This window comes from Cnephaeus nilssonii (assembly GCF_951640355.1).
Source record: "Cnephaeus nilssonii genome assembly, chromosome: 10".
Lineage (NCBI taxonomy): Eukaryota > Metazoa > Chordata > Mammalia > Chiroptera > Vespertilionidae > Cnephaeus > Cnephaeus nilssonii.
The window spans coordinates 9,391,777-9,405,836 of record NC_137081.1 but is presented as its reverse complement, the minus strand read 5'-3'; the positions used below and the strand labels follow the sequence as shown (position 1 = coordinate 9,405,836).

The 14,060-nt window shown below is 36.2% G+C and overlaps 1 protein-coding gene across 6 annotated transcripts in view; it reads left to right on the top strand.

Annotated features, from left to right (window-relative positions):
• HYCC2 (hyccin PI4KA lipid kinase complex subunit 2) overlaps positions 1 to 14,060 on the top strand; it is a 44,337-nt gene that overhangs the window by 7,683 nt on the left and 22,594 nt on the right. For 5 of the 6 annotated variants that reach the window (XM_079782796.1, XM_079782792.1, XM_079782793.1 and 2 more), the window contains 4 exons: positions 1,276 to 1,375; positions 2,469 to 2,547; positions 4,985 to 5,086; positions 9,638 to 9,817. In XM_079782796.1, the coding sequence (XP_079638922.1) occupies positions 2,497 to 2,547; positions 4,985 to 5,086; positions 9,638 to 9,817 (333 nt within the window). In that variant the 5' untranslated portion in view covers positions 1,276 to 1,375; positions 2,469 to 2,496. Of the gene's footprint in view, positions 1 to 1,275; positions 1,376 to 2,468; positions 2,548 to 4,984; positions 5,087 to 5,804; positions 5,861 to 9,637; positions 9,818 to 14,060 lie in introns of those variants that run through there. The other variant, XM_079782797.1, reaches the window with a different exon arrangement.

Below are 14,060 nucleotides of genomic sequence, written 5' to 3'. Positions count from 1 at the left end.
GACCCACCTCTAGGTCCCAATCTGCTGCACTGCTTCCAAGTCTGGCAGTGGCCGGGGCTCGTAATTCCCAAGATACTAAAAAATCGAGTGTCCTTGACATGAACTGCCCCTTCCCAAAGGGGCACAGTTACGAGTTCCTTGTATATCTTTCTGGAGATATTCTTAATCCTTTTCAAGACTGTCCCTTACTGCTGAACGTCTCATGAAGTAAAAATCTCATATAAGAGCCCTAACCGGTTTGGCTCAGTGGATAGAGCGTCGGCCTGCAGACTAAAGGGTCCCAGGTTCGATTCCGGTCAAGGGCATGTACCTTGGTTACGGGCACATCCCCAGTAGGGAGTGTGCAGGAGGCAGCTGATTGATGTTTCTCTCTCATCGATGTTTCTAACTCTATCCCTCTCCCTTCCTCTCTGTAAAAAATCCATAAAATATATTTTAAAAAAATCTCATATAAGAGATAAAGTCAGCTGTTGTGGGGAGTAGAGAGGTCTTGACACATCTGTAGTTTGAAAAACATTGAATTATAATGATAATGTAATTAAATTTCAAGAGATATTTATTGATGTGTTTTTTGTATTTAAAATAACATATTGTTAACGTTTTAAAATGTTAATTTCCTTTTGATGTTTTAGATTTAAAATGGTAATACAGTTTTGAGTCAAAAGAGATAGAACATAATGTGATAAGCAACTATATGAAAAGATTTATCAATTTGTGAGAAAAGTATAACTTTAGCAATTTGAAAATGATTTTCTCTGATCAAAAACCTTTAACATGTTTTTGTGACAAAAATTCAAGTAATAGCATTTTCTGTGTTCTTTTTTAAAATGATAAAATTTTTGGTTCTGTGAAACTCATCCAAAAATGATTTTATAGTCATTGATGCTTATTATTTAAGCTTGGTTTTATACTTCATAATAAAATTTTAATGATTGTTTGCATGTGTGTGTGTATGTGTGTATGATATCACTGTACTATTGGATTAATAGAATTATTGTATGGAAATCTTAATTTTATAGATTATTCAAGTGAGGCTCCAGCTCCAGAAAATTTTAATAACCTACTCAAGGTCTTGCTGATAATTAATGAATATTTGCAACTAAAACTCAGACTTCCTTTCTAATTTTTTTTTATTATAGAAATTTTTGAGTCTCTAGTTCTTAAATTAGATAAACTATATTATAACTGTCTTACCAAAATTGTTCTTACTTCTTTGTATTACATTCTTGAGAATATGCCTCAATATTTTAGTTTTCTATTTTCATTTTTTTATAGAGTTGGAAAATATTTAAGTCTCAACAAATGAATTCCACACTTGAACTCTGCCGCATTCCTGTGCCACCTCCTCCTTTAGAAAACTGATCTTAGAACAGAGGTAAAAATTATGGAATTTAACTTTTTGAAGGATAAAGAGTGAATTTCCCATACAGTTAGACATATTAGACTTTTTGGTAATCCTTGGTGGATAGCTTCTATTTATTAGGCAATTTTACCTAGGAGACTTGAAAGAATCACATCTTAATGTCTTTGAAATTTACTTTTAAAAGTGTTTTCTGTTTAATAGTTGTGTCTCAACTTTTTTGTTGTCTAACCTTTACAGTTACTAACTTATCAAATTTTCTTAGCATAACTGTATTATTTAACTACATTTAGATCAGTGCTGTCCAAAAGAATTTCTATGATGATGTCTGTATTCTATATCTGTGCTGTCCAATATGGGAGACACAAGCCACATTTAGCTACTAAATACTTAAATATAGCTAGTGCAACTAAGGAATTGAATCTTTAAATTTTATTTTATGTTATTATTAGCCACTGGTAGCTAGTGGCTACTGTATTGGATAGTATAGCTCTAGGTTTTTCCTTAGGGAACTTGGTATTTACAATAACAGCACATTTTAAGTGCTTAAGTTTCAGTCTTAATCTAAACAGCTTGAAAATTTGCCATAGCAAAACTCATTTTTTACTATCTCATATGTTGTCCTAATACTTGTGTAGCTTTGTTTATCTAATAAATTTGGTCCACCAGAAGCCCTTAAGAGCAGTTATCATAGTTAGTCTTTGCTCACTGATGTGTTAACTTATTTAATCTTTAAAAAAAGACAGCCTGGCTGGTGTAGCTTGAGCATTGACTTATGAACCAGGTGGTCACAGTTCAATTCCTGGGTTTCAGGCTCGATCCCCAGTAGGGGGTGTGCAGGAGGCACCCGATCAGTAATTCTCTATCTCATTGATGTTTCTATCTCTTCCTTTCCCATCCTCTCGGAAAGCAATAAAAATATATTTAAAAGAAATAAAACTTCTTTCTTTAAAAAAATTTAGTTTGAGTTCTGTTCTAAAACTAAGCCATCTTATCTAAAATATATACTAGATGAATTTCTCCTTTAGTGAAAGGCACTCATTATTTACTTTTGGTAGTTTCTGTAAGTAGTAATGCTATCCTCAATTCAGTGCTTTTTTTCTTTCAGAGATAAGAGTAACAGAAGGTAGAAGAAGATGCTGGGATCTGAACGTGGTGTTGTGGAAGAATGGTTATCAGAATTCAAGGTAAATTGGATTAGGGATAAGAATGTGTCATGTGATTCTATATGTCAGTAATTCAAACAGTAAAAATGTGTTCTTTGGAGAAACTGAGATATTAGGATATGAAGTGAAAATGGCAAAATTTGAAATAACATTTCTGTAATTGCAACTCTCTAAAAAGGGACTGATGTGAATAATGGTTAGAAGATAATATGTAAAAATGAAAATAGTTTGTTAGATTGATGAGGGGATATATAAATTTTAAAATATTCCACTCAAAGAGGGGAAACCTCCAATTTTTAATAAGGAATAGAAATAGGATTTTTGCCTTACATTTTATTTCCTGTAATTTAAAATCATTCATTGATTTGAGTGAAAACTATAATTACTAACATTATGGAAATAAGTGTTTTATAAACATAAAATGCAGCAATTAAAATATATCTAAACTGCCTGGCCGGTGTGGTTCAGGAACCAAGAGATCACTGGTTCGATTCCCGGTCATGGCACATGTCTAGGTTGCAAGCTTGATCTCCAGTAAGGGGCATGCAGGAGGAAGCCAAAAAGATGTTTCTATTTCTCTACTTCCTTCCCTTCCTTTCTCTCTAAACAATCAATAAAAACATATTAAAATATATCCTTAACTACTTTTTTAGACTAGATTAGTTTAAGATGATCCATTTCAGCAAATCATGGTTATAATATGTGATTTCTAATCACTTTTATGGTTTAATGGTTAGAATTATATAGGGTGGGGCAAAAGTAGTTTTACAATTGTAATGAAAATAAATAATACAATAATCCTACCTAACAAAAGAGTAATATGCAAATTGACCCTAACTCCGCTATACCCACAAGCCACGCCCACCAGCCACGCCCACCAGCCAATCAGGAGCAAATATGCAAATAAACTCAAACAAGATGGCTACAGCCACAGAGAGCAGGAGGGAGGCTTGGGTTTCCCTGGTAATAAAGGAAGCCAAGCTTTCCACGGGCCGTTGCAGGCCTAAGCCTCCACTCAAGGCTACAAAGTTTCAATTATAGAAGGTAAACAAATCCAAACAGAAATGGCAGCAGCCACTGAGCTGGAAAGAGCGGGAAGCTCGGGTTTCCCCCGGCAATGGAGGAAGCAAAGCTTCTGCAGCCCTGGCTGGCCTGGGCCTCTGCTCCAGGCTACAAAGTTTCAATTATAGAAGAACATAAATCCCAAAAGAAATGGCTGCCAGCCACGGAGCAAGCAGAAGGCTTGGCTCCTCTCCAGGCTACAAAGTTTCTATTGTAGAAGGTAAATGAATTCCAGATATCAGGAATTGGGCCTCTGCTTGGGTCGCCAGGAGGCGTGGCCGGCCTGCAAACCACCACAGGCCCTTCACCCAGGCCGCCACACACCCCAAGGGAACCCCCACCCTGATCCGGGACACCCTTCAGGGCAAACCAACTGGCCCCCACCCGTGCACCAGGCCTCTATCTTACCTAATAAAAGAGTAATATGCAGATTGACCATCACTCTAACACACAATATGTCTGCCCCCATGTGGTCAAAGATCCTGCCCCCATGTGGACACAAGATGGCCACCACAAGATTGCCAGCAGGGGAGGGCAGTTGGGGGCAATCAATCCTGCAGGGGAGGACAGTTAGGGGTGACCAAGCCAGCAGAGGAGGGAAGTTGGGGGTGATCGGGGCTGCAGGGAAGGGCAGTTGGGTGGGACCCAGGCCTGCAGGGGAGAGCAGTTGGGGAGGATCAGGCCTGCAGGGGAGGGCAGTTAGGGGTGACCAGGCCTAAAGGGGAGGTCAGTTAGGGGCAAACATGCTGGCAGGGGAGCAGTTAGGCATCAATCAGGCTGGCAGGGGAGTGGTTAGGGGGTGATTAGGCTGGCAGGCAGAAGCGGTTAGGGGCAATCAGGAAGGCAGGCAGGGGAGCAGTTGGGAGCCAGATTGGAGAGGGTGCAGGCTGGCCTGAGGGATACCTCCCCCCCCCCCCCCGTGCATGAATTTCGTGCACCGGGCCTCTAGTTAATTAATAATACAAGAATAAACTGTGTTTCAAGTACTCACAACTGTAAACTTTCTTTTGCCTCACCCTGTATACTATAACTATTTGTTTTATTAACATTCATGGTTATTTCTTGTATTAATTTTTTTTAAATATATTTTTATTGATTTCAGAGAGGAAGGGAGAGAGAAAAACAAAGAGAAAATCATGGATCGGCTGCCTCCCGCATGCCCCCCACTGAGGATTGAGCCCACAACCTGGGCATGTGCCCTTGACCAGAAATGAACCCAGGACCCTTCAGTCCTCAGACCGACACTCTATCCATTGAGCCAAACTGGCCAAGGCTTAATTTTTTTTTCTTAATTGACTCTTGTAAATATTTTCAAGAGGAACTTTAAAATAAAGTTTCTGACTTCCCAAATCTTAAGTTCACTTTTGTTTTCCTTTAATTTTTTTTTATTTTTTAGGCATTACCTGACACTCAGATCACCAATTATGCAGCAACTTTACACCGGAAAAAAACATTGGTACCAGCCCTCTACAAAGTTATTCAAGATTCAAATAATGAGGTAGGAGAGTTTATAAGAAAAATAATTTCAACATAATAAAATGAAATATGTGTACTAAAGCACATATATTTAAGTTTTATAGTTTTCCCTACTCTTTTTTTTTTAATTCTTCTTAAGGGACTGGAAAACGTTTTCTGCTATTTTTCATTCTGATAGTTGCTTTGGCTTTCCTCATGCTCTCTCTCTCCATATTTTTAAATGTTTTGATCAAGTTGGTTCCTGCTAAGGACAATATATTTTGATTCTTCATCTGAGTGACCATCGTTTTAGTAGATTATTTGTTTAATTTGAAACTTTCCTTTTCTGGAAGCCAAATTTTAACCATACACTGATTGAAATTTATTTATTTTATTTTAAGTATTCTTCGCAGTTATTTTATTGACAATATAGAACTATGTATAAATACCCTAATCAATGAACTTAGACTGGTAACATAAAATGATACTGCTAGTAATTTAGCTTGAAAATTATCAGAGAAAGCATATTTTAGCCTAGTCAAGATTAATAAACTTAAAATTAGAGTTTTCTTTTATTCAGCTTGTCATAAAAGGAAAAAAATCCAGCTATTGAATCTATTTGTTAATTTATGCAAAATACACACATTATCTTTTCATTAACACAATAGTTATGACATACAGTTTTATCACCACTGGACTCATGTATGCTTTAAAGTGAAAATGAAAGGAACACACAGGAAAGTAGCTTCTTATCTTCCCAGATACAGCCTCCACGAGAGCCTCTGCTGTGTACTGGAGTGAGTTTGAAGAAGTTCAGGTAATCATCTCCTAACCAGCAGCTTAACTGAAAGTGCATCTTCATTTTTGTCCAGTCACTAAAAGCTTGCTTATTGACCTCTTTCTTTCCTATCTCCTAAACTTGGATTGGCTCTCAGTTAGACTTGCATCTGTTACCTTGTGTAGCAGCAATTACAGGATTCATTTGCTTCTTTTTCTCTTGCTGTGTATTTATGAATGTTTTATAACTTCAGATGTGGTAATGTACATATATGCATATCCTTGGTCAGGCGTTTTCAAAATTCTGTTTGAATAATGAATGTGTGTATTCCACACCCTCTGTTTTGCACTGTCTTAACATTTAAGCTTTGCTTATTAAAATTTGTTTTAAGCTTTCTCTTTAGATTGTAAGCTCTTCATGGGCAGTAGTCATATATTCTATATTTGTTACTCCATAGAATCTAATATTTTATCATCTATATAATGAACACTTAATAAATACTAATTGGAAGAATAGTGAAATACAAAATGAGATTCTAAAATGGTGTCATTTTTATTGGGACTCACATTCCCTGGTTACAGCACTGTCCACTATACCAAATAGGTAGCGGGCTTGCTTAGGTTTTGGGTTTGATTCCTGGTAGGGGCTCAGATGGGAGGTAACCGGTCAATGTCTCTGTCTCTGTCTCTCTGTCTGTCTGTCTGTCTCTCTCTCTCTCTCTCTCTCTCCCCTCTCTCCTTCCACACCCACCCCCTCTCTTTCCCTCTCTCCCTCCCTCTCCTTTTCTCTCTCCAAAATCGATAAAATCATATCCTCAGATGAGGATTTTAAAAAAAAGTGTCAGTTTCCTTGATTCAGTTATACGTGGAAGCTATGACATTTAAAGAAGTTATTTCTATTATATTGTAATACCTTGTCATGGCTAGAAATGGAAAAATTATAACTTCAGAGATTCAAGGTCAAGGCCCAGCAGTCCGCATAGTCAGCCAGTTGACAGAGCAGGTCTGTCCATTCTTTTCTCCTGTCAGGTCATAGGGTTCTAACTATGTGTTCATACTTAAGAAAAACAGAACATTAAGGTCTGTAGAATCATTAATATATAGAACATTAATCTCTACACCAACATATTGCTTTACTTTTCTCATTTCCCTCCTTCCAGATACCTTAGTCACTCTAGCGGTTCTTCCACTTCAAGGAGACCTCCAACTTTCTGTTCATTTTACACTTCTTTTCTCATATTCTTACCCTCCTTTCTCCTTATTTTCAGCTTGCTTTTTATGTCATTAAAAAAGAATAAGAAAGTAGTTGGGAGCTCTTTTGTTTTCCCATTCAAATATACCAGCAGCTCTACCCATCCTCTCCTGCCTTTTCTGCTCTTCAGTAGATGAAGTATCCTAGTGTATCAAAGGCCATCTCTTTCACTTAGGCCTGGATCCCATCTTCCCTGCCATCTCAAAGACTGCTCCTTTAATTATCTCCTCTCTTTCCTCCATGATTGATTTTCCCCCCTTTCCTGATGAATAGAGTATGGCAAAGAACCATATTCTATTTTTTAAAAGCCTTATTTGATTTGCTTTTTTATTATCTACCCCATTTCGTTGTCTCTTTTCACAGATGAACCTTATAAAGTATTGCTTATCTATAACTTTCTATTTGACCTCTTTTCCTCACCTCACATTTTCTTTAACCTAAATTGGGCTTCAGTGTCCATTATTCCAGCCAGATTGTCTCAGTGTGTTCATCAGAGAGCATGTCTCTTAGTAATTATTTTATCAAACTGTTTGCTAAATTTGGGGAATGTGTCAGTTATTCTTAAGCTTTATTTATTTTTTTTTAACCAGAGGAAAATGACCTTTAACACCTTTTGCTGTGGGTGATAGTTTCATTTAGGGGAGGTCAGAGTCATGTATGATACTGAGAAACTGAGAACACAGTGGCCTAATACATATGCTTGGAATTAAAGATTTTTAACAAATCTTTAATTCCAGGAATGGCAAGTTTTTAACAGTCTTATTTTGCACTGGTATCTGATTAAAAGTTACTGGATTTCCAGCCACTCTTCCTCCGACTTTTAAAAAAAGGCAGAATAATAATTTTCCTCAGTCTGTATTTCTTTGTAATGCTTAATTAAAATATAGTCTCCTACATGTAGTTTTTGCTACTGAGGAAGGAAGTTAAGATCTTTCTAAAATAAACAAATCATAATGTTGTTCCATGGACAATAACATTTAGAGAAGGAAAAAAAAAATAGAGAAGGTAATTTTAGGATCTTTTACTAAAGAGGAAAGTAGATTTAAAAGATATATATATATATATATATATATATATATATATATATATATATATATATATTTAAGATCTCTATATATATATGGGAGTATTTAAGATCTTGCTCCCCAGCATATGTCATCAGTTTGGTTCAAATAAACTTATAAAAATAAAGACCTTGTGTGTGTGTGTGAGTGTGTGTGTGTATGTAATAAAGTTATAAGAGCAACAATCTTTAATTTCCCGAAAGACCTGAATATTATTGTCAGCATTTTAAAAAGATGCCAGCAATTGACTATTTTCAAAAGTATATTTCTTATTGGCACTATGTGGAATATACTATTTGTAATTAAACAACTCTCACTTCCTACTCCATCTAATATAAGAAATGTGGTATAATGGAAACATCAACCTGGTGTCGGAAGATCTGAATTCTAGTATCTTCCTACACCACTAAACTCTATGTCCTTGGCAAATTGTTTGATCTAGACTTCAGTATAAGGAGAAAGTTGGAATGTTTTTTAAGATTTTGAATACAATGATAGTGATTTCACATAAAGGGGTTAGTAGTTACTAAACTAGGATGTATGTGTATAAATTTTTTTAGCTTTAGTTGTTCCTTAAGAGCTAAGTTTAACTCATCTAAATATGTTATGTGTACAATAGGATAAGTTGACTTTTAACTTACATTGTGAAAAAAAGTGGCTTTATTCTAGAATGTTGGATTAAACTAGTGTTACATTTTAAACATTATAGTTTCCTGTCAGTGTTTGTCTGCATTTTAAGATCATAGTTTTGTTTAGTCTCCAAATATTCCAAAGAAAACATTTTAAATCGGCAGTACTTGCTTAGGGGAAAGGGGAAGATTTGTTTAAACCGATCATTTTCTTCAGTTTTCAAGGTCATGAAGTTCCTTGTAAGTCATATTGTGTGATATCTTATGAAGAATTATCCAATTAAACATTGGAAAAACTATTTCTGTAGAATTTCCTCCTTTTCAAAATATTTCAAATAAATATAATTAGTAGAATTTATCAGTCTCTTATTAGCTAGCATTAATTTAAAATATTAGCATTTTGGATGTCCAAATATTACATATTGCAAAATCCCTTTCTCTACTGAGTGGTATATAATTTATTTAAATCATAGTCTTAAATTGATATTTAACTTTCAACAAGATCATTTGAGATTATTTTCTTTCAATAGAAACTTTTTAAAAATGGAGGATACTAAGGGTTGTTAAGAACAGAAAAGGAAACTTGTTAATAAGTTGGTACATTGATTAAAGAACTAATTTAAGTAGTATAGTGTATTAAAAGTTATGTTGACATTATATGGCCACAAAGTACTTCTTATAGTTAGTATATTGGTCAGTTTAATACATAATCTCTCTACATAGAAATTAATAAGATTTTGGTTGCACTGATTCAAAATAAGCAAGAATTATGTTGAGAATTTAGTTTAGAAATATAAGTATATGTGCCTTTAAAAAAATCCAGTTATATCCAAAATAATGGAAATAACTAATGCATTTTACTTTACTTTTAGCTCCTGGAGCCTGTCTGCCACCAGCTGTTTGAGCTCTATCGTAGCTCTGAAGTTCGACTTAAGAGGTTCACGCTGCAGTTCTTGCCAGAATTGATGTGGGTTTATTTACGGCTTACAGTTAGCCGAGACAGACAGAGTAATGGTTGCATTGAAGCACTTCTGTTAGGAATTTATAATTTGGTAAGTTGAAAGTGATAGTTTGGGAAATTTTAAGTATTTTTTAAAGTCCTCTGAAATTATACTTAAAGAATATTTAGAAAAATGGAAATGTCTGTTGAAAAATTTGAGTTAATTAAATTGAGCACAAGAGAAACTTAAAAAAAAATCCCATTTAACATTGCAACAACAACAACAAAAAGATACCTAGGAATAAACTTAACCAAGGAGGTCAAAGACCTAGATTAGGAAAACTATAGGACATTGAAAAAGAAATAGAGGAAGATACAAACGAATGGAAATGTATACCATGTTCATGGATTGGAAGAATTAATATCATTAAAATGTCTATACTACCCAAAGTAATCTATAAATTCAACACAATCCCTATTAAATACCAACTGCATACTTCACATAACTAGAAAAAAATACTCCAAAAATTTATATGGAACCATAAAAGACCCCAAATAGCTGCATAATCTTCAGAAAGAAGAACAAAGTTGGATATCAAACTATTTTACAAAGTCATTATCAGCAAAACAACCTGGTACTAGCAGAAGAATAGGCATATAGACCAATGGATCGTAACAGAGACCCCAGAAATTGACCCACACCATTATGGTCAATATTTGACCAAGGAGGCAAGATCATACAATGGAGTAAAGACAGTCTCTTCAAGAAATGGTGTTGGGAGAACTGGAGAGACACATGCAAAAAGATGAAACTAGACCACCAACTTAGACCATACACAAGAATAAACTCAAAATGGATAAAAGACTTAAATGTAAGGCACGAAACCATAAAAATCTTAGGAGAAAACAGGCAGTATTGGAATTTTTGCCAATACATCTCCTAGGGCAAAGGAAACTAAGAAAATAAGCAAATAGGACTACATCAAAATAAAAAGCTTCTGCACAGCAAAAGAACTCACCATCAAAATGAAAAGGGAACCCACTGTATGGGAGAACATATTTGCCAATGATACATCTGATAAGGGGTTAATATCCAAAATATATACTCATACAACTCAACAAAAATAATCCAATTAAAAAATGGGCAGAAGACCTGACCTGAATAGACATTTCTTCAAAGAGGACATACAAATGGCCGAGAGACATATGAAAATATGTTCAAAGTCACTAATCAGAGAAATGCAAATTAAAATGACAATGAGATATCACCTCACACCTGTCAGAATGGCTATCATCAAAAAATCAACAAACAAGTGTTGGTGAGGATGTGGAGAAAAGGAAACACCAGTTCACTGCACCTCACAATAAGTAATATTCTTCTGAACCAGTGCTTGCTGCTCTAAGTATTACCCCTTCCAAAGTTACTAGAAAACATTTGCATCACTAGAACATGTATCTGAAGGATGGTGCATGCATGGCCTTTGGAGCCACTTATATTTTGTTTAAAACCAGGCCCTGCCACTTGTTGGCTGTTTTAAATTTGGGCACGTTATTAATATCTTTTTTTTAAAGTTATTAATATCTTGACATCAGTTGCCTCATCTATAAAACAGAAATAGAACATTATAGGATTAAAAACAATTAGAAAAATCCAGCTTGGTGCCTGTGGTGTTTAATTATTGTGATTATTAGCTGCATCATAATTGAAGATGAGTTTTTAAAATGAAAAGCTGGTCTTGGTATAAAATTCTCTTTTGCTAATTTGCCTGATAATTGTTTTTTAAAACAGGAAATTTGTTTCATATATCGTTGTGTCTCTAGTGTTTTGTACAGGTACTTAGTGTTTATTTAGTGATTTAATAATTGAATTTGGTGTATTGGATTAGGTTTAGCATTATGCTGTTATTTTTATTAATTTGATTAGTGTAATAAAATTTAGTAGTGGGACAAATGAAGCAAATATTTTGTATATCAGAATGGTTTTTTAAAATATATATATTTTATTGATTTTTTTTTTTTTTTTTCAGAGAGGGAGAGAGAGAGTTAGAAACATCGATGAGAGAGAAACATCAATCAGCTGCCTCCTGCACACCCCCTACTGTGGATGTGCCCGCAGTCAAGGTACATGTCCTTGACCGGAATCGAACCTGGGACCCTTCAGTCCGCAGGCTGACGCTCTATCCACCGAGCCAAACTGGCTAGGGCATGCATATCAGAATGCTTGACAAGATCTTGACAATAGTTGGTGCTGTGGTTTAATTAACTTTTGGCATCTCAAAAATAGTGTACTATAAAAATATTGCTCAATTCTATGTAGAAATGCAACCTCAGGCTTCTGTCTTTTAATTCCTTTGATATCTGTGCTCTCCTCCATGGTTCTAGTTTTTTCTTACCGCACTGGTTTTCCTTTATATACTTACTAGAGGCCCGGTGCACGAAATTCGTGCATAGGTGTGTGTGTGTGTGTGTGTGTGTGTCCCTCAGCCCAGCCTGCATCCTCTCCAATCTGGAATCCCTCTCACAATTCAGGACTGTTGGCTCCCAACCACTCACCTGCCTGATTGCCCCTAACTGCTTCTGCCTGCCAGCCTAATCACCCCCTAACCACTCCCCTGCCAGCCTGATCAATGCCTAACTGCTCCCCTGCCGGCCCGATTGCCCCTAACTGCCCTCCCCTGCCGGCCTTGTCGCCCCTAACTGCCCTCCCCTGAAGGCCTGGTCGTCCCTAACTGCCCTCCCCTGCAGGCCTTGTTCCTCCCAACTCCCCTCCCCTGTAGGCCTGGTCCCCCCCAATTGCCCTCCCCTGCAGGCCTGGTCGCTCCCAACTGCCCTCCCGTGCTGGCCTGGTCCCCCCCTAATTGCCCTTTCCTGCAGGCCTGATCCCCCCCCCCCCAACTGCCCTCCCCTGCAGGCTTGGTCCCTCCCAACTGCCCTCTCCTGCTGGCCATCTTGTGTGTTGGAGTGATGGTCAATTTGCATATTACCTCTTTATTATATAGGATTTCTCTTTTTTCTTTTTTTCTCTAGCACTTCTCTCTTGTTTCAGATAGCCTGGAGAAGAGTTTTATATTGCTCTCAGCTTAAACAAATTTTAGAACACACTTCTCCACAAATACAAATGTAGGTCAAAAGTATTTGGCTTAATTTAAAATTTAGGAATAAAAATTAAAAATATATTGCCTAACTTAAATCATGTCTATTCATCTTAGCTAGCATAAACTTTCTGAGGCACAATGGCCCAGATGTACTGGTAACTAGTTTGACTACAAAGTAGATAAATGATCTGTCTAAGGAATTTTTAAAATATATATATTTTATTGATTTCAGAGAGGAAGGGAGAGGGAGAGAGAAACAGAAACATTGATGAGAGAAAATCACCGATCAGATGCCTCCCACTTGGCCCCCCACTGGGGACCGAGCCCACAACCCAGGCCAGGAATTGAACTGCTACTTCCCAGTTCATAGGTCGTCAGTCCATCACAGCCACACCAGCCTGGCTCTCTAAGGAATTTTTAAACCCCTTTTCCTGCCAAATTATAGGTAGGACCATTGTTCACATTTAATTGGTATTATCCTATGACATAAAACTCAGAAATGAGCCCCATAGGGATGTTCTGGGTTTGTGTTTTGGTGATGGTAGTTATTTTTATAGTTGTTTTTTCCTTTTATGTTGTTTAACTACTTAGTCTCTCTCTGACCACCTTCCCAGGTCTAATAAGGTCAATCTTCTCTATGATTCTGCCTGTTATGTAGTCTAATATGAAGTGTAAAAGAAACATAGACAAATGAGGCAGTAGAGAAAGGGAGTGATGCAGGAAGAGCATTTCACCCCTGGCATCTGTAGGCAGATTTTGATTGATACCTGTAGAAGATTGGATGTAAAAATGATGGGTACATTGTTCCTTTTCATTGAAAGATAAAATGCTTTTAAAATTCACAAGAATTTTCTTGCAGTTCATTAAGAATGACCTAAATATGAACTTACTTTTAATTACTTGGACTAATAATTATGTTAATATGTAGCTTATTTGAAGCCATTAGCTTATTGCTGAAGAATTGTATGAGTTTCTTTTAGTCAAGATTCATTCTGTGTTAAAGTAGTGTGTTTTTCTTATTTTAATAAGTACGGAGCTCTTGCCTAAGGCCTTTAATTTAATTTGTTTGACTCAAAGATCTAATGTTTCTACTTAAAGATCTAATCACTTGTAATCTCCCTGCCCTGTGTGTAAATTGAACATGAAAATTGATTTGTGTGCCTGCTTCTTTCATGTCTTTGCCGTCATGTTGTATTTGATTTACTTAGTATTGCACTGAAATCTCTCAAAGGGTAATTCAACCACCAAAGTGTACAAATT